At 42.1% G+C, this 20253-nt stretch overlaps 1 protein-coding gene across 1 annotated transcript; it reads right to left on the bottom strand.

Moving 5' to 3' along the window:
• Positions 1 to 1195: 1195 nt before the first annotated feature.
• Positions 1196 to 14050, bottom strand: LOC128947451 (zinc finger protein 43-like). Its single transcript, XM_054291711.1, has 4 exons — positions 13992 to 14050; positions 5379 to 5578; positions 4551 to 5153; positions 1196 to 3914 (listed from the first exon to the last, which is right to left on the bottom strand). The coding sequence occupies exons 1-4, from the start codon at positions 14048 to 14050 to the stop codon at positions 1273 to 1275; spliced, it is 3504 nt and encodes a 1167-aa protein (XP_054147686.1). The 3' UTR covers positions 1196 to 1272.
• Between the last annotated feature and the right edge of the window lie 6203 nt (positions 14051 to 20253).

Raw genomic sequence — 20253 nt, 5'->3', positions numbered from 1 at the left:
TGTATTTCTACAGAAGGACACACATCCAGAAGCAGAAGAAAAAGTAGAGTTCCACATTTACATTCTCTAAATTAAACCACAGGTTTGTTCTGCTGCTCTATGGACTGAGCTGTGGCATTTGGACAGTTTGCACCAGGCCTTTGCTGTTGCCTTTCCTCACACAAGGGGATAACAGAGTTATTAAAACCACTGACCACACTCAAAGAGTTCCTAGCACTGCATAACTCCAAAGCAAACAAAGATTTGTCTAGATTTGAATATGAATTGGAAGCAGCATCCATCTGGGTTCACCATACCCTGCACCAACTGCTGCACAGTACAATGGTCCTTACACACGATATTTTAGACTAAAAGTAAAGTTCTAAACTAATTTTAATTTCAGACACTGTGAAGGTCTTCAATGTAACTAAACACATTCACAATTATTATTAACAGAAGTTATTTGAAAAGTGTTTCATCTATTTTAACAAACAACACAGTAACTACCAACCTGAGAAAAGGTAAGGCATTTTGTACTATATTAACATTAGACATTCACATCAAATTGACGATTTAAAGATTCCTAGTATCATAAAATAGATGTTTCTGGACATTACCATTTCTGTCAGACTACTGAAAAAATTATCAAAACTACAGACAAGGTAACAGCTTAATAAACATCTTATATATACAGACACATGTTAAACATTTCAATGTCACAATTACCCAGTGATGACATGCATATTTTGTTTCTGTAATTTGGTGAGATACCATTTTTTTTCCTCTTACAAGTATTGCAAAAAGCACCTGGGAGTAAAGGAGGCAACTTTCAGCAGATGGGAGGTAGCATTTAGCCTCCAGATGCACTGATAATTTTTATATGAAAAGTTATTACTACAAAATATAACATGCCCTTCCTTCCCTCCTGCTACACATCATTTCAGTTAGAAAAGAGATTTTTTTTTTCTTATTAAATTTTTACAAGAAAATAAGTGGTGCAGAATAACTGCTTAAACACAGATGAACACTGGCCGAAATAACTGACCTCTACTGAAGCAGTTACTCAGGGATGAAAAAGTGTCTCCAAGGTCTTTAGCACAGCCTGTGCTAGAACTGATGTTCCCAGAAACACCTGCAGCAAACCAGGACCCCAAGTGTCACTCTCCCAACCAAAATGCTGCATGCATCCATCACCAACCATTGCTCTGGGACAGCAAAGGAACGTAAAGCCATGAAAAAACTCAGGACATGCAAACCTGCCCAAAGCCAAGCACCAACTTCCAATTCTCAACCTCACATTCCAGCGTCGTGCTGCTGCTTATGCTTCTCCAGCAGTTTTTTGGTGGGCAGCACCACATTACACTTTGCACACCTGTGCTTCTTTTTGTGTGTTTTTATGTGCTTTTGGAAAGCTGCTTTATCCACAGTGGAGTACCTGCACCTCCTGCAGTGCAGCTTGAGGTGGGTCAGCCAGTGGCGCTTGAGGTGGCTGGAGGTGCGGAAGGCCAGCGAGCACTGCCCGCACTGGAACGGCTTCTCCCCCGTGTGGATCCTCAGGTGCAGCTTCAGGTTCCCGCTGTGGGTTGTGCAATAGCCACACTCCTCACACCTGTACGTCTTGACAGGCAGCTCCTCGTGCTCGTAGAAGCAGCCAGGAGAGGAGGTTCCCTCCCCGGTGTGAGAAGCCAGGTGCTGCTTCAAGGACAGCCATTTGTTGGTGGAGTAGTCACAGCTCATGCACTTGAAATGCCCCACGTTCAAATGCGTGAGTCTGTGCCTCTTGAGGTGACTGGAAGTGCGGAACTTCTTCTGACAGACGAGGCAGCTGTAGGGCTTCTCACCTGTGTGAGTTCTGATGTGGAGCTCCAGGTTGCTTAAAATGGCAGTAGCATAGCTGCACTCTGAACACTGATATAGTAATGGCTGACTTTGTGCTTGTACATCATTTGCTGTGCCCCTCTGAACACCTTGCTGAACTCCCCAAACTTCTGAACCAAGCAAGGAGCTGTTTGAGCCTTTGCAGGAATCAAAATCCCTTTCTGGGTATGTGCCTCTCTGGATTTCACGATGCAATTCAAGTTTCTCTAAACACCTCTCTACAAAGAGGCAACTTCCAAACTCCTCTCCATTTTTCACATGAAGAAGGCTGTGTTTCTGCAAATGGTTTGATGTTTTAAATGTCTCATTGCATTCTTTACACACGAACGGTCTTTCATCTGTATGTATCTTTAGGTGTAGCCTGAAGTTCTTAGGAACAGAAGTAGCATAACTGCAGTGCTGGCATCTGTATGTTTGGAATGTATTGAAATTAGAAGGACATGTATCCTCCAACTTTTCCACAAAGTTATGAAATGAAGCATTATCTAGCACTTGTGAATGAGAGGTCTCTGATTTGAAGAAAGGCTCCTCTTTGTAAGTGATGGTGTCCATTTGGTAAGAGGTCTGAGGAACTTCTGATCTGTTTCCAGCAATAGCCAACCTGCTGCCTCCTTGGCTGTTTCCAAGGAATTTCTTTCCAGGACACATTTTCTTATTGTTCCACACATCACCTTCTTGCTCAAACTCCACTTCTGAAGCCAGGATTCCCCCAGCCAGACAATCGTTTTCTCTACCAAAAACAGAGTGAGAAACATGGCCCTGAGAATCACCATCAGCTTTGCCTACTGTGCTTGTACAGTATTTATTGCTCTGACTTGTGTAACCACTGGCCTTTAACTGTTCATGAAATTTCTTGTGAAAGCTGAGATGTCCTTTGGTGTAGAACACCAGGTTACATTCATCACACGTGTAATTCTTTGGAAGCTTTTCAGTTCTCTTTCTCCCACTCAGGCAGTTGGGTTGCTGTGCCTGGCACGTTTCTGTCTCTGCATGTGTCCTCCTGTGTCTCTCCAAGCCTGAGGTGCTGGTGAATGCTACCTGGCAGAGCTCACAGCAATATGGTTTATCCCCTGTGTGGACGTGGCTGTGCCTCACCATGCTTGCAAAATACAATGAGAAGAAGGTGCAGAACCTGCACTGGTAGAGCTTGTAGCCAGCATGCCAGTACATGTGATTTAACAGGTAGGACAAGCTGCTGCAGGAGTAATCACACTGAGGGCACTGGTAAGGTGGTCTCTCCTTGTGTCCCTTCATGTGATGAATGAAACTCCTAGGACTGGATGAAACAAAGAAACAAATTCTGCAGGAAAAGCTAACTGGCACATCCAGAGGTGTAAAGTCCCTTTCAATTTTAATGAAAAATTTCTTGTATTTACTTTCTTTTTTCTTGGTCTCAGATTTTCCTTCAGATCCTTTCTGCCTCCCTTTTCTTGCACTTATTCTATTTTTTCTTGCCTTTTGCAACCTAGCAATCTTCTTATGAAATTTAAGGTGATTCTTAAGATTGAAAGAAAAGAAAAAAGTTTTTTTACAAAAGCAGCATTTATGTATTTTCTTATCTTTATGTGCTGAATAAATATGTTTCTTCAGGTGTGCACTGCATTTAAACACAGAACTACAAAACCTGCACTTGAAACTCGATCTTTCATTCTCCTTTGCAACACAAGATGTTTTAGGAAGAGGTGTGATGGTCACACCATCATTCAGCCACTTTAAACCTTCTTGCTGGCTCTGGAACTCTTCTGGGCTTGCATGAGAAGAAACACCTTTTTGTTGCTGGTGTCTTTTCCTAGGGAATGGTGTTAACATCTTGTAAATATGCTCTTCAGAAGTATTTGGTTCAGCAGAAGTAGAAGCATTCATGTCAGGTTTCCCTACATCTTCTAGATTTTCCTTAAAAGTGGAACATTCATTAAGAAATGGATCAGGACAATTGTAGGTAAATTTCTCTTCTTCTTTCAAGCCATGTTCCAAAAGAGAACTCACAGCTTCATCTTCAAATTTGCTTATTTGCCTGTAATCAATTTCATCATCTCCATTCTTTGAGGAATCAGAATCTACAAGGAGATATAAAACGTCACATTTCATACAATCACAAATATTCATTATTAATTCATAGTAATAATCCCAAATTGCCTAATGAGTTGCTTGTTCTTCATATCTTCTGTTTCCTTATTATTTCCCTCTCTCCATTTTTTCCCTAATGTCTCTCTTCAAGCTCCCCTCTGCCCCAACACTGAAATGTTGCTCCTTGTTAGAAGCCACCATCTCTCCTACTTTATATTTTTACTCAAGACTCTGAATTTAACAAGACAACACCACATCCAGAACACCTTCATGGCAGAATTCCTATCAAAGTACTAACACCAAGCTTTTCTAATGCTCCATTCTCACAAATACCAGGCTTTTTGGGCATTTTTATTTTGGGAACATTTCCCTGATGAAAGGACACCCTTGTTCTCATTGGAGGAGAATGACAAAATTTTGTTGTTTCACTGCTTTTCACAGGAGTCTGTGACAGAACTGAGCATACTCCAGGCAATATTCTCCTTCTGTTGCATTTATGAATCTAATTCAAAATGCTTACTCTAAAAGAAATTGGTTTCTTAGCTTTTCTATATAATTTTTTATTTCAAAAATTTGAGGTTTACCATATTTCTTAAATTCTTGCAACAATCTTATTAATATATTACCTTCCATTTTAACAATTATCTCAAATTCCTTGTGAAGTTCTGCTTGTGTCTCTGGACAGCCATCCAAAAGAGCATTTGTAATACTGACAGGCTCTTCTTCATCTTTGGGTACCACTTCCAATGTCTCCAAAGTGTCGGCTCTGTCACTGTCAGCAGAGGAGAGGAGAGGAGGAATCTTCTGAAAGCCATCATTATCAGCACAATCTTCTCCATCACTGTATTTCACTATCTCTGGAAGCTCTGTTTTGCAAGGAGATGTAGTTAAGATGCAATCTGGACCACATTTATCCGAGTCTGCATCATGGACATCACTTAAGGATAATTTCGATGTGTTACACACACTCTCAGCAAGCCATTTCTCCTCAGGGTACTCAATACAATTATCTTCATTTGAAACAGTCTTGTCTGCATCCCAATTGCCTACACTGCTGCTGTCATTTGAAGGCTCCACTTCGTTTTTTAGGCAAATGTTGTTGTTTAATTTAAACTCCTGCTCCACCTCGGGAATGGACGCTTCGTGGTCCTTATCATCATCCTCGAGAAAATCCTCATCGCTCAGCACCAAGATAGTGATTGGCAGCACAATCTCAAACACCTCGGGCTCTGCGAGGAGAAACAGACACAAATATCGCAATTCCCTAAAAAATAAAACCCCGAAACACCCGACGGCACCGCGTCCACCATAATCCCCACGCATGCCCAGTGCGCATGCCCCGGCGGGCCCGCCAGGTCTCCCCGTTCCCGCCGTCCCCACTTTCCGCGGTCCCTCGGGCACCGCCACTGCCGCGGGAGCCGCGCTGGGTCCGTGCCCAGGCCAGCAGCACCTACCGCTGTCCGCGGCCGGCGGCGGAATCTCCTCCGCGCCCGCCTCCGCCACTCCCGGCTCCGTCGGCATCTCCGGGCCGCAGCGCCGCGGGACTCGAACCAGCGGCCGGGCGCGCCTGCGCACGGGGCGGGGGCGGCGCCTCCCGGCTTCGGGGGGAGGCGGGGGCGAGGCTTCAGGAATGTGTGGGCTGGGACCCGAGACTCTGAAATACGCATTAAAGTTCAGTTTTCAACGTGCTCATAAGTGGTTTAAAAACTCCGTTTATTCACCCACCTGGGCCAGGGAGACCCCAGCCCTGGGCAGAATTATTCGAATGCTCCGCGAAACCTATTCCCGTTTTAAGCGGTTTTGATGGGTTGTTACTTCTTTTCCTGTAAAATTAGATCTCAGCTAATACCGATCATACTCTTAAGATCGGAATTGTGCCAACAATAAGGTACTCCCTTGCTGGGTACAGAAAGAATCACAACATGATTGCAGACAGGGATCACAAAATTCATGGGAACATAAAAGAGCACCTTTAGTTTCATCCTGTTCTCCTTGGCTGTTCGGGCTGAAAGTGGAGAATATATGAACCTATGTACAGACATATTTACATTATAGAGATGTATATAAATTTATATACATCTATAAATTTATGTACATGCAGGGTGTCCCTGCCCATGATAGAGTGGCTGGAATGAGGTGGTCTGTGAGGTCCCTTCCAACAAAAAACTTTCTGTAATTCTGTGACTTGCGGCTGGAAGGGACCTTTGGAGATCATCCAGTCCAAACCCCCTGGCAAGGCAGGGTCACCTGGAGCAGCTGAACACAGGTGGGTTTGGAATATCTCCAGAGAAGGACAATTCACAAAATCCCAGGGCAGCCCACTCCAGTGCTCTGTCACCATTAACGTAAAGAAGCTCTTCCTCACGTCTAGGTGGAACTTGTGTTTAATTTTACAGCCGCTTCTCCTTGTCCTATTGCTGGGCACAACTGTAAAGAGGCTGGCACCATCCCCCTGGCACCTGTCTTGGAGATACTTGCACAGATTGTTGAGATCCCCTCTCAATCTTCTCTCCACAGACTAACCAGGCCCAGTTCTTGCAGTCTCTCCTCATGAGAGATGCTCCAGAGGCCTCATCATCTCTGTGGGCTCTCCAGTAGCTCCTTGTCCTGCCATCCCAGAGATCCTCCCAGCTCCCGGCACCCTGTTCCTGACAGAATTTTATCCCCATCCCCAGCTGTGATCCCACATTCTGCAGTGCTAGAGGATTCCCAGTTTCCATTTTCCAGGCTCAGCACTCAGTAGTGGTGTCTCCAGAAGAGGGTGGAATGTTTCACCACTCCAGTGAGAGGAATTTTCCCTATTCCCTGTCTTCTTCCCCCAATAAAAATTGTGGAACCAATTATCTGCCTTAATTTCAGAGCCTTGCACTTCTTGTATATGGAGCAGCACCCATTTATAGGAACATTTGTTCAGTTTGTGAAATTTAGGTGGCATCTTTTTATCTTCAAATAGAACTGATGAAGCCTCAAGGGAGGAGCATTTCCAAAATCCTCCTAACTAGGAGTATTAAATTAGGAACAGATGAGAGGAATATTGGCTTCTGTGTTTCAGCTCTGAGGGAATTTGGGATTCTCTACAGAGTTGAGACTTGTTGATGCTCCAAGGTGAGTGAAACAGATGCTGGGGTGAGCAGCATGTCTTGTGTAGACTTTTTGCTGCCCGAGCAAGCCGCAACATGTGAAAAAACCAAAGTAAAAAGGTCTCCTCCTGGCAGAACTGAGTCTCCCCCACAAGATGGCTCTGCAGCCACAGGCTCTGCAAGGGAAGAACCTGGAAATACTGGTTATTTTTCTTTTTTAAAAGCCCTAACTTTAAAATAATCTCCTTTGAAAGATATCTGCCTCACTAGAAAACCTGCAAAATTCTGTGAAAACTTTACAAATATGTCAATCCAAGCCTTTTTTTTCAAAAGTGGCTCTTTCTACTCTTTTTCTTAAAGGAGCAGACTGTTTCTCTTAGCCTACTACTTCGTGATGCCATCATGCAATGAACAAAGTGACCATGAAATGGCTGAGGAATTAATCTGGTCAATCTGGGCTTCATCTTCTTCCTTTCAAGCCCTTTGCACAAAACTATGTTTTGCAAATGGAGTGATCTGAACCTCCTTGCAACTGTGCTTATGCCCACACTCCTGCATGAAAAAAGTTTTAGAAAGTATCTTGTAAGGAATAGGATGGGGGGAAATGGCTTTAAGATGAAAGAGGGTGGATTTAGAATGGGTATTAGGGAAAAAAAATCTCTCTAATGGTGGTGAGGCCCTGGCAGAGGTTTCCCAGAGAAGCTGTGGCTGCCCCTGAATCCCTGGAGGTGTTCCAGACCAGGCTGGACAGGACTTGGAGCAACCTGGGATAGTGGAAGGTGTCCCTGCCCATGGCAGGGGCTTGGAATGAGATAACACTTAAGGTTTCTTCCAACCCAAACCATTCTGTGATTTTGTGAAATATTAGATACTATGAGAAATTGAAGCAACCGAAATAAATTGTGATTATTTGAAGTGCGGATTTTTGCCATTTTTATGGCCAGAATGGTGGTACAGAGTTTTACCTCAACTAACATAAGATATTGACCTAAAAAGTGTAACTTGAGAGTGTAGTCACTGCAAGTGGTTTTTATCCTCTTGCATTTAATCCTGTAGGTTGGAAAGGCCTGTGCCAGTAATTTTGTAAGGTCTTGCATCAGTGTCCTTCACTTTACAAGCCTGGGCACATAACAAAAAATCAAGCAGGAAATATTAAACAAAAGGCCTGAAAGTTGAGGGCTAAAAGATAATGTCACCTTTAGACCAGGGAGAGTCAGAGAATTGTTCCTGGGAAACTTTCATTGTGTAGGTGCATAGTGTAAGTGCATTTGGTCTGGCAATAAGAGAAGTGGTAGCTGAATACAAATCCAGCTGGAAAAGCATAGAAAATGGTCTGGATAATTTGAAAATGAAGTTATTGATCAATATCAGCTCATATAAAGAGGGAAATATCTCCAGAAGGATTGCTCAGCCCAGATGTTGCAGTAACAAATCAAGGCTTAGTAACTAAATGGATTCTTTTACTGTAAAACCTGCTGGTTTGTTTTTCTCTTTCTCACACTGCCATTGACTCTTTTTTTTGTCCCTTTTTGAAAACAGCTCCACTGAAGTCTGCTCCAGAGGGAAGAGAAGAAAACACATTGGTGAGGACAAAGAGCTGAGCAGCACTTAGGCACAGAGCCTTCTCACACCAAATGCCCACAGAGAGAGGCAGCTGAGGATTGAGAGTCACACAAAATCCCAGCACACTCTTCTCTCCAATACCTTCTGCCCCAAGCAGATCTCCTTATCACTAAGTTCACCTTGAACTTGTGGAAACTGCAAGACTAGGAAAGAAATTCAGTCTTATGCTTAGGGTACAGGAGCCAGGAAGTTTGATTTCAATTCCTGTTTTTTCTGCAGGTTTGTGAAAATCCCTATTGTTTGCAGAGTGTTTCAAGGTCTTCACCTTGCTATAAGAGAACAGAGCAGTGCTCTTATATGTTTTCAGCTCTCAGTGTTGGAAGCAGAGTTTGATTTATTGCCGTAGGCAGTATTTCCCTTAATCTGGAGACAAATATATCTGAGGTAGAACTCAGGAAAACCTGGGAATGTAGAGTCTTTTCTCTGGCAAATTGAGCATGGTCCATTCTACTGATTTTGCTCTTTTTCTCTTCATAGAATCATGGAATAGTTTAAGATGGAAGCATCTTTTAGAGGTCATTGACTCCAACTCCACTGCCATGGACAGGGACACTTTCCACTAGACCAGGTTCCAAGTCACCTCCATCCTGGCCTTGAACAATTCCAGGGATGGGGAAGTTCTCTTGTGCCTTTCTGATGTGAAAGACAGAGAACTTCTGAATCAAAAATGACTGGGTTTTATGAGGCCACACCAATCTGAACAAAGTTAGCCCAAAACTGAGTTCTGGGATCTGTTGCCATTTGAGAGAGAAACAAATGTGGCAAGAGAAATTTCAATTTGAAAGTTTCAGCATAGCAAGACCTCATTGTGGAAAGTGTGAAGAAATCTTAATAGAGGGTGTTAGTGCCTCTGTTTTCTGGAATAATTTGAAAACTAAACATTAAAATACTGACAGTAACAGAGGGTAATGATCCATTGCTTGTCAAAAAATAATATGTAGGAAAAGGTCAGCTCTTTGGGGAAGCAAGTGCCTCTGGATTGACAAGGTTAATCATAAAAATAAGTGTATTGCTGCCAGATTGCCAGTTGCTGGGTAACCCACAGGTGCAGGGAAGGGTGTTTGCTTAGTGGCAGGAATTTATTATTTCACCATCTGGGTGAGGTTTTCTTCAGTGGAGCGTGTAAGATTTTTATTCTGACAATGCAGTCTGCCTGCTCTATTTGACCAGCTAATGTGTCTCTATACTCCATTGATAATATTGGCTGCAAGCTTAATTCAGTTGTGTGAATGTGAATAACAATAAAAGTTCTCCATTTAGTTTTTCTGTATCCCTAATGGACTTAAATTAACTTTAAAAACACATCCGCACCAGATAAGATAAAATAGCATCATTAGTTTGTGGAAAAGGTGCTTCCTTGGCTCAAGGTTTGAGATCAACCTGAAAACATGATAATTATAATTTTTTTTTCAGAGCAAGGCAAAAGTGCCTCAGTCAAAACAGAGAATGTTCTATTTACTTTTAACTGGATGTTAATTGATTGTTTAGCTGTTTTTTCACATGGTTTTTGCATTAAATTCTTCCCTCTGACAATGGTGAGGCCCAGGCACAGGTTGTCCAAAGAAGCTGTGGCTGCCACATCCCTGGAAGAGTTCAAGGCCAGGCTGGACAGGGCTTGGAGCAATCTGGGATAGTGGAAGGTTTCCCTGTCCATGGCAGGAGCTGAAACAAGATGAGCTTTCATGTCCCTTCAACCCAAACCTTTTATGACTCTATGATTTTGTGTGGCAGGGGTTTTCTGCAGGTTGGAGGCCTATTGGTGTGATCTGGTCATGCCCTATTGTGAACTCCTGTTCCTCTCCCAAACTGGATGATTAGGACACCTTCCATAGCCAGGTGACTCTGACTTGGATCCAGGCAAACAAAATTTCCAGGTACAGTTTAGGAGTTAGCATGGGCCAGGGCTGATTTCCCAGAACAGAAATAAACAGAAGGAATGAGCAGAGAAGATTAATGCCTGTACAAAATCAGATGAGAACCTCTGGCACTCATGATGCCATCTAGAAAGATGTTTGCTATATCATGCAAGTAACTTTTTGTTTGTGTGTTTCAAAAGATTTCTTAAAAAATCCTCCCAAAACTGAACTATATGGTGATCAGATGTAGTTTATGGAATTATAGTCAGTGTGGTTACTTGTCTGCAGCTGGGAGTAGTCTTTCAGCTAAAAGAAAAATAGATGAATGGTCTTCCAACTGATTTGCAACTTTGTTTTGTATTCTGCAGCTGCTTCTAAATCCCAGCAGAAATCAACAAGATTATTCATGCTGACAAGATTGAAAATGATGAAAAATTATGGGAAAGGGGAAGCCAAAGATTTTGTGTTTGCAACCTTTTCCTCAGCTAAACATGTCAGGTCCCTCCTAGCTCATTTTTGTATTTTCCTTCCAGATTAGATTGTTCCATCTTTAGGTACTTTTGCACTTTTAGCATGCGCAAAACATTTTTTCCCCCTATAGTTTTGCCTTGCTTAAGTGGCAGTTGCACAGCACATTGGAAGTGATTGAGACATTCACCAAGTGGTATGGATTTGTCATTAAAGTAGGATCATTACCAGGGTGACTGAGCAGTCTAAAGGCATTATATATCTAAAGGCATTATATTTATATTTTCCTGGTGAGGGTGGTGAGGCCCTGGCACAGGTTGCCCAGAGGAGCTGTGGCTGCTCCATCCCTGGAAATGTTCCAGGCCGGATTGGACAGTGCTTTGAGCAACATGGGATAGTGGCAGGTGTTTCTACCTTCAGAAATCTCATTCCTTGTCTGTATTCACTCCTTATCAGTATTTCTTTATGGGATATTTAAAAAACAGAAGTACAGATCTTCCCCAAACAGGTTGGCATTCCCTGATAGATGCTATGAATCCATATATCTCAGATATGTCTGTTAAGTTCACAAAATGCTCTGAGATTTCAAAATACAGCTATTATGGCAATAACCATTGTTACTCTTGTTTTTAATAGGTGCTGACAGTCAGAAATATTTTGAGGTAAGTGCCAAGTTAGAAGCTGTGATTCTGAATAGAGTTTTTCAAATACTCAAGGGGTCTGTTATATTTGAGGTAATTTGTCTGGACTGTCATCCCAGAAACATCTGGTGGAAGGGGATCAGACTGGCACAACAAAGACTGGCAGTGGTGCTTACATGTCCTCTTCTGGAGCAGCTTTATGGGTTTGGTTGTGCTAAGATAGCACAACCAAATTTTCAGATAGCTCAAGAAAATTCAGTAAAGCCCTGCAAAGTGTTCAAAATCACTTTGCAGGGCTTTACTGAATTTTCTTGAGCTATCTGAAACTCAGCATTTCCATTTAATGGCAAATGTCTAAATCTCAAAGTATGTTTTTATTCTCAGTGTGAACATACCCACAAGTATAAAACCTTTCCTGCCCATTTAGAAAAGTGTTGTTTTAAACACTAAATATATATAGAGAAACTTCACTTGAAAATTAAATTACTAGTTCAAAGCTTATTTTGTTTTGTTTCTAATCTTAGGATGAGGTGTTGGTGCATGTCCGAAGAAGGACAATGGAGCTGGGGCTGGAGCACAGATCTGATGAGGAACACCTGAGGGGAGCTGGGAAAGGGGTTCAGGCTGGGGAAGAGGAGGCTCAGGGGGGACTTTCTCACTTTCTACAACTCCCTGACAGGAGGGGGCAGCCAGGTGGAAGTTGGGCTCTGCTCCCAAGGAACAAGTGATAGGACAAGAAGAAATGGCATCAAGTTGCACTAGGGGAAGTTTAGATTGGATATTAGAAAAAAAAAATTTATTAAGTGAGTTATCAGTTATTGGAACAGGCTCCCCAGGACAGTGGTAGAGTCACCATCCCTGGAGGAATCAAAAAAACATGTGGCTGTGGCACGTGGGGACATGGTTTAGTGACAGGCTGGGCAGTGCTGGGTTTATGATTGCATTCAATGATCTTAGAGCTTTTTTCTACCCTAAACAATTCTGTGTTCAATGATTCTCTCCTGACACAGCAGTTCTAATGGCTCAGGACATGACCCAGCTCATCACTCTGTATCCTGTCAGGATAAGAACCAGGTAAGGATGCTATTGCTGGGCAACCACGTGGGCAGTTTCTAGTAGATGAGATTCATCAGCAATTTCCTAATTTTAGATGGCTTTTTTGTGTCATGGCTACACTGGAGTTTGGTGGCCAAGTTCCTGATTTGGAGAGGGATTTTCTACAGCCAAAAATGTGGAGTCCAAGTCTGTCTTAAATTAGATTCCTCTACTTAGACAAGTGATTTCCTGTCTCCATTGCCTGTATTGAGTCATTCTCCACTAAGCATAATGGGAGTCTGGACTGCTGTAGCCATGTCCATTTAGGTTTGAAGTTGGTGCTGAATTTCTCCCTGTTTGTTCACCAGTGGGATGAGAGCTTTCTGAGACCTCATTAGTGGCAATAACTTAAAGCCTCTTGTCCATTTATTGTTATTGTGTTTATAATATGCATAAGACCATTTTGGGCCTGTGATCCAGAACATGTAACCAGAGCAGGGTGCATCAAAGTCTGTCTTGTCACTGGAATATTTTTCAGTTGGTAATATAGAATCCTATTGGGGCAAAGCTCTGTAGTTCATACAAGACAACTCAAAACCAACTGGGTTCATCTGAACCTATCTCCATTAGGATCTTGTGTTGACTTTGCTGTTGGATTTAGCAATCAGCTATAAAAGACAACATTTTCAAAGCCAGTCTAATGAAGATACTTAGAGTGATATTCTTCCAACCACATGTTTGAATCTGAGAAAATTACTTCAGGCTTTATTCCCTTTATTGTTGATGGGAAGAAGCAGGAATTTAGATGTAAGTCATCTGACCTATTTTAGATGTCCATTTTGGAGTGATGAGTTGCAGATGAAATGCTGATTGCTCCCCATTGAGTATGAGAAGCCAGAGGGGGATTAGCTGAGATGCAGGTGACTGATGGAGGAACTCATCCCCTCCTCACTTCAGGGTACAACGTTTGGCCTTATCAGCAATAGCTTTATCACCCACAAAAAGCCATGGCTGATATGGGGTCTCTCCCAGGACAAGTCTGCATGGAGATGAGACCAGACACTGGAACTGGAGCTCCATTTCCACTTGGGAATGATTCACTGAGGTCAAAGGGAATCTTTCCACTGGCTTCAATAGGCTTTGCAAACCCCAGAGTTTCAGCATACATTAATTTAGCAGCTGGGTGTCACAATTTAAGATAACATCATTCTCCTGGGTTTTATTGTCAATGTTTTGTCAAAGGTCAGCGCTCACAGCAGAACTGGCAGTCCAAAATTAGCCACAGACTAATACAGCAGTTACTTCATAAAGGTCATAAAAGCTGTGCATGTGCTATTCCTAACAGAATATTCCTCTCTTGGTACCTGAGTCTCTTCTGCTTTGGTTTATCTACTCCATAGTCTTCATCATCATAGAAATCCATACTTAATCCCTTTGTCCATCTCCTCCAGGGCTGCCAGTGGTCTGTGGTTTACAAAGAACAGCTTCCCCATCCAATCCCCACTCCCTGACATGTAATCTCTGTCCTTTCAGCCTTTAACCACCTTGAAGCTGCATCTCAGTAGCAAGTTTGGTGGATTAAACAAATCACCTCTGATAAAGAGGGGGCTGAAAGTACTTCTGATAAGAATTGAAAATGGACAAAAAAATTTGGGGTAAAAGCTGGATGTTCTTCCTTTCTGCCAGGCAGGCAGAGATATTGCTTATTTGAAGGAAAACTATTAAGAGAAAATTCAGTATTTAGTTGTATAACTGAAGCTTGAAACTTCATTAATTAATAATTAAATAACTTTAAAAACTATTATAGTTTTTGGGGTAAGTGAAGACTTCGGAGAGAAAACAGAAGACTTTAAGTATTTGTCTTATTTTTGTGGCATTGTGGGTGCTTTTGCAATACTTATACTTTTACTCACCCCACTGCCCCAACATCCTTTTCAGCATCATTTTGGAGTCCACAGAGTGCTTCAGAGAACACACTACTGCCTTACAGAAAAGCCTTACAGGTACCTACAATTTTCTGCACCAAAAGAGAAGCAAACTCATGTTCATGTGTTGTCCAGGTCAGTGTGATGTGACTTTCACAGTCAAACCCAGATTATCCAAATGCTAATAGCCTCATTGTCCTGGTCATGTTTCTACAGGAAGGAAATGGTAATTAAAAACCTTTGGGGAAATAATCTTAAAGTTGGACAGCTAAAATACTTTGTTTTGTTTTAAATAGCAAGCCAGCTTCATGACCACTGCATGCTCTGAGGAATTTCAGTTTTGGCAGTAATGGAAGCAAGGGGAATGTAACACAGTTGAAAGCCTTAACTCAAGATTTGAGACCATATGTTCCAGTTCATCCTTTATTACAGGTTTCTTGTATTTCTTAGAATGTCTGTCAGGGGAGGATTAAAATCAACCAAATTTAGCCACCTCAAATTAGGTGGTTTATTTAAGTCACCTCTCTGGGCTCTCTGTAATCCCAGAAAGGTTTGGGTTGGATGGGACCATAAAGATCATCTTGTGCCACCCCTACCATGGGCAGGGACACCTTCCAACATCCCAGGCTGCTCCAGCCTGGCCTTGGACACTTCCAGGGATCCAGGGGTAGCCACAGATTTTCTGGGAAACTGTTCCAGGGCCTCACCACCCTCACAGTGAATAATGATGGTATTATTCTTATTATTATTATCATTGTTATTGCTGTTATTGCTATTAAATTTAATGCCAGTAGGCACTTGCAAAAAAAAAAACTGATCTCATCCAGAGAAGGTATTGGTATTTCTCCACCAAGAGTGTCTTTCACTTCAGTGATCTTTCACTATTGACTCCAGGGGAAGTCTGGATGACCAGTTTCAACCAGATCTCTAACTTTTGCATGGTTTTATTTATCTGAAATACATTCTCTGGTGAAGTTAGGGCTATAAAATCTATTTAAGTACATGTGACAGATTTTAATATAATCAGTTACAAGCCAATAAATGTTTGCTTCAAATGTTCGGGTTATAAAAACCATTTCAACATCTGTGACAGAAAAATATTTTAAAATGTTCAGTTACAGGCAAAAAAAATTTGGTATTACTCTGTGAACTCTCCGCATTATAATGGTCACAAGTCAATATTACAGCAATGATGAGAGAAAAAAGGGTCATAATTATGGTTCTTTATTTACCTCATGGTTTTTGTACCTATTGTCAGAGTTTTTCTAAATAACCATAATGGATAGAGATGGCCTAGAATTTGCCCTTCTGAATGAACATAGTTTCTCTCTTGATGAGGATACAGAGTCTACAAACAAACAAACAAACAAACAAACAAACAATGTTGCAATGCAGACTGAATGGAAAATGCAGTTCCTCTTCCAGATAAGCCCAAGTGGGTGATGGGGACCTTTCTTCCCCATGTCCTGATCCAGGTTCAGTAAGCTCCCAGCACCAAACCTCATGAAATTCAATGTGGCCATGTGCAAGATGCTGCACCTGGGCCAGGAAAACCCCTGGTATCAACCCAGAGAGTGGATTGAGAGCAGCCCTGCCGAGGAGGACTTGGGGGTGATGCTCAATGAAAAGGTGGGCAGGATTCAGCAATGACTGGTCACTTCTTGCACTTGCAGCCCAAAAAGCCAACTGTGACCTGGGCTGCATCAAAACCAGCCTGGGCAGTGGGTCAAGGGAGGGGATTCTCTCTCTCTCTCTCTCTCTCTCTGCTTTGCTCTTGGGATATTTCACCTGGAGTGCTGCATCCAGCTCTGGGGGCACCAACACAGAAAAGACAGGGACATGTTGGAGCAGGTCCATAGGGGGACACAAAGATGCTCCAAGGGCTGGAGCCAGGCTGGGAGAGCTGGGGATGTTCACCTGGAGAAGAGAAGGCTCTGGAAGACCTCAGAGCCCCTTCCAGTGCCTAAAGGGAGCTTCCAAGAAAGCCAAAAAGGGATTTTTTTAGAAGGGTATTTAGTGACAGGACAGGGAACAACAGCTTCAGACTGACAGGATTTATATTTGGGTTAAATATCAGGAAGAAATTCTTCCCTGTCAGGCCTTGGCACAGGGTGCCCAGAGAAGCTGTGGCTGCCCCATCCCTGGAAGCGTCCAAGGCCAGGTTGGACGGGGCTTGGAGCAACCTGAGATAGTGGAAGGTGTCCCTGCCCATGGCAGGGGCTGAAATGAAATGAGCTTCAAGGTTCCATCCAACTCAAACCATTCTGTTCCCATTAATGTGTGACAGTGATTTAGAGGATATCAAGAAGAAAGCTTTTATTTGCATCCATAGTTCATTCCTGGGGCATTAAAGCACAGAATGATTTAATCCCTGGCCAAAGAGCAGTGACAGGAAGACTGTGGCAAGGCAAAGATCTGAACCCAGAATGCCCCAGGGCCCTCACCACAAGCCTTTTTTTTCTGAGGGTACGTTCATCTCCATTTTTTCAGTGTAATTGAGTGCAGGAGGTATTCACAGTCACTGCTGCTGTTTTTGAGCACAGTCTATTAGAGAATAATATGAACCAGCCTCTAGAAACAAAACAATACTTTTCAGATGTACAGAAGATAACATGAGCAGCAAAGGAATTGATGTCATCCCTACCTGAGATGAAGGAGGATGGAGTGATGCTTTTCTGAGGCCCTTCCTTGTCTTATGAGTTTTTCACTGTAGAGTGGCCCTGGGAAGGCAAGCAGAGGGATAATTCAGTATTAGCAACACAAACTGGGCACTGTGTAAACATGGGGAAAGAGCTGGAAGTTTTTCTCTGTGAATGCAGGGAATGTTCACTAAATATGTAACTTACTCCCACTTTTGTTTCCTGTCAGGTATCAAGAGCAATGAGCAGAGGACCTGGCTGCAAGTCAATGACACTTGTGGGATTAATTTTTTGCAAGTTTAATGATCTCTTATATCCCTGCAAAGGGTGTTTCACACCACTTCAAAGGAATGAAGTGCAAAGAAGTAAAACCTAAAGCACTTTAGAAGGTGTGGAAAATGCTCTCTGAAAGCAACCTGTCGCTGCAGTTCAGTTAACCATGAAAACTCAAGCAATTAAGATGCTAGTGACTAAGAAATAATAATTTTGAGAAAGTAGTTTTTCTTCTTTCCCTCACAGTCCTGCTCTATGCCATATTTACAGCCGTCTTGAGCTGGCAGTTTTGTACAGGGGGAATTAATCTCTTCTTGGCTTAAAGGGTCAAAAGACCTCAGAAAGGAAATCAGGACAGAACAGCTATGACTTCTCTCACTCATATGATTATAATCTGAAGGCTGGAAAAGAGACCTGAACATGATTTGATGAAGAAAATGACAGAGGGTCGACATGAGGCTTCTGGTGCTCTCCCTGCTGCCAGGGACCTTTAAATTCCAAGCAATATCTTTCACTGGAAGTTAAAATCCAAAGAAGTTGCCTTAGCAGTAGGTTGCTGTGATGGTTGTCAGTCAGGCAGCTCTGCTCAGTGCTGTCCTCAGCAGGGTCATTGTCAAAGAGCTGCTGATGCCACCACAGTTTATTGCAGAGCAGAAGCTTTGTCTTCCCCATTCTACCAAATAAGAGATTTGTTATCATCAAGCCTCTGTTTTGCCCTTGTTTCCCAATCTTTTTTCTTTCTCCATTAAACTCTGTGTTCCAGATTGAATAAGCAAACCTGCTCTTTTCCATCCAAGAGAAGCATCTTCATGAATTTCCACTCTTATCTGCCTCTATTTTTTACAGGATTCAGTCTCAGCTATTTTTCTTTTCTCTAAATAATAAGTTGTAATCCTGGCATTTTTGAATTCCCAGCATGAGTCCATTTAGAAATTAGTAAGAGTAATTCTAATATGAAAGAAAATTGGCCTTTTAAAACTATTGTTGTGTCACAATGGTGCTGAGAGGCACAAACCAACAACGACACTGCTTTGTTATTGAAGTGAAGGGGAGAACGACCATCCTGGTAATGCATCGAAGTCCAACTTTATTGATCAATCAATCACCTTAAATAACAGTGCTAACGAACGCCATGAATATTCTGTAATCCAATGTCATGATAGGCTAACAGAGAAATTTCTAACCACTCCCTTTGTTTTAGAATACCTACAATTGTTTATTAAAGACAGAAACCAAAACAGAAACCAGAAACTAAAACAGAAACTAGTGTTCCCAAAACCTCTACATCTGTTCTCAGGATAACAGGCCTTCCCAAGGATGGTGTTCTGCTTGCCATGGGAAGACAAGCTGAGAACTTTATTGTTTATAGAATGATGCCTGAGAGAGTCTAATTGTTTATACAAATCAGAAGGCTGAGAACTGTTAGAAACGGCCTTACTTTTCCCTTATACTTTTCTCTCAATTTTATGTCTCATGGCCTTTTCTTTAGGTCATTCTCCGACATTTCCCCCGTTTTTTCTTTTTAAGAAAGGAGGTTAGTTTGCAGGTTTTTTCTATTATCTTACTATTTTTTGAATGCAACAAGGTAAGATAATGGTGAAGTTTTTCCTCATAGAAACTCTTGTGGAGGAGGCATTACCAGATGTCAAGAGAAGTGCAGACCCCACTCTGCCAGGGCTCAGCTGCACCAAAGGCCTGAGGATAAACAGGACACTCAGTGTCAGAAATGTGATCCTGTGGAGAAGGATCAGAACCAGTGCTCAGAGGTGGAATAATGATAACTTGCTTAAATAACAAGATCCACCCTGCGCCTGGGCTGGTATTCCATTCCAGGCTCTATCTCCACAAATTAAAAATATCTTAGGTGTCATAATAGTAGAGCCTTTACACTGGTTATAAAGCTGTTTGGACACTATTTCCAGGTTTAGAGATGAATCCAGAGTAGCCCATGTCTGTTTATGCTGACTCATCCTTTGGAAATTAGAGTAATCAAAGCTGAACTGCAATTATCTAATGCTTGATTGGGATCTCTTCTTATAGGGCCTACAACAGAATGTTGTGTTAAAGGCACCAGTTTTCTACACCTTATTGAGGCTATATATGAAGCACTTTGATCTTTAACCTTTTTCAAAATACACTGTACCTCCCATCGATAATAAGCTAAGATTTTTGCTCATGAGATTTATAAAGGTCTGAAGCTGAAGCAGTGTTTAGCCTTGTCTAATTCCGTAGTGCCTGCTCCCAATTATGTTCCCAGATGTGCCTATAATTACAGGTGTGGCACCATAAATGAAAAAGTAACAACTGATCACAACTCCCACAAAACAGTGCAACCCAAGCAGCACAATTTAGGCTGTGATATTCAAAACAGTCCTCTTTTGCCAGTCCTCGTATATGTAAAGATGATAATGATTCAATAATGTCAATCAGTTCTCTGGTCGTCCAGCAACGGCGTGTTAAGGCCTTATCAGGCATTGCACAACAGGTGGTAATTGGACTAAGAAAAGAAAGCTGTTAACTGTTTTCATTCATGCGAACCTGGAGAGAAGGTGAAAAAGCCTGAAAATGATTCTTTCTGTCCTTGAAGTTATCACATCCACCTTTTTTCATGAGCTTCCCAGAAATGTTCAAAGTCAGTTTTCAGTTTGTAATCCTTTAGTCATTTGGCTCAAATGGCATCAACTGGGTGATTCTCAGTCCTTTGTTAATTTGGAGTGGTGAAAAGATAGTATGCATTTAAGGCACTTAAAATATTTAACTTAACAGACTTATTTGCAAATCATGTAAAA

The sequence above is a fragment of the Melozone crissalis genome, unplaced genomic scaffold (genome assembly GCF_028551555.1).
Source record: "Melozone crissalis strain CALT ecotype California unplaced genomic scaffold, PUWL_Pcris_2 ptg000106l_1, whole genome shotgun sequence".
NCBI lineage: Eukaryota > Metazoa > Chordata > Aves > Passeriformes > Passerellidae > Melozone > Melozone crissalis.
Note: the sequence above shows the minus strand (reverse complement) of the source record. Positions and strands in the feature narration are given on the sequence as shown.

Bases quoted from the DNA above. Each gene is read 5' to 3' on its own strand.
- LOC128947451 (XM_054291711.1), bottom strand. From the start codon at position 14,050: ATGGATTTCTATGATGATGAAGACTATGGAGTAGATAAACCAAAGCAG. The intron at 5,154-5,378 runs GTAGGTGCTGCT...TTCTCCTCGCAG, and splicing joins GCCGCCGGCCGCGGACAGCG to AGCCCGAGGTGTTTGAGATT. The intron at 3,915-4,550 runs GTAATATATTAA...ATCTCCTTGTAG, and splicing joins GATAATTGTTAAAATGGAAG to ATTCTGATTCCTCAAAGAAT.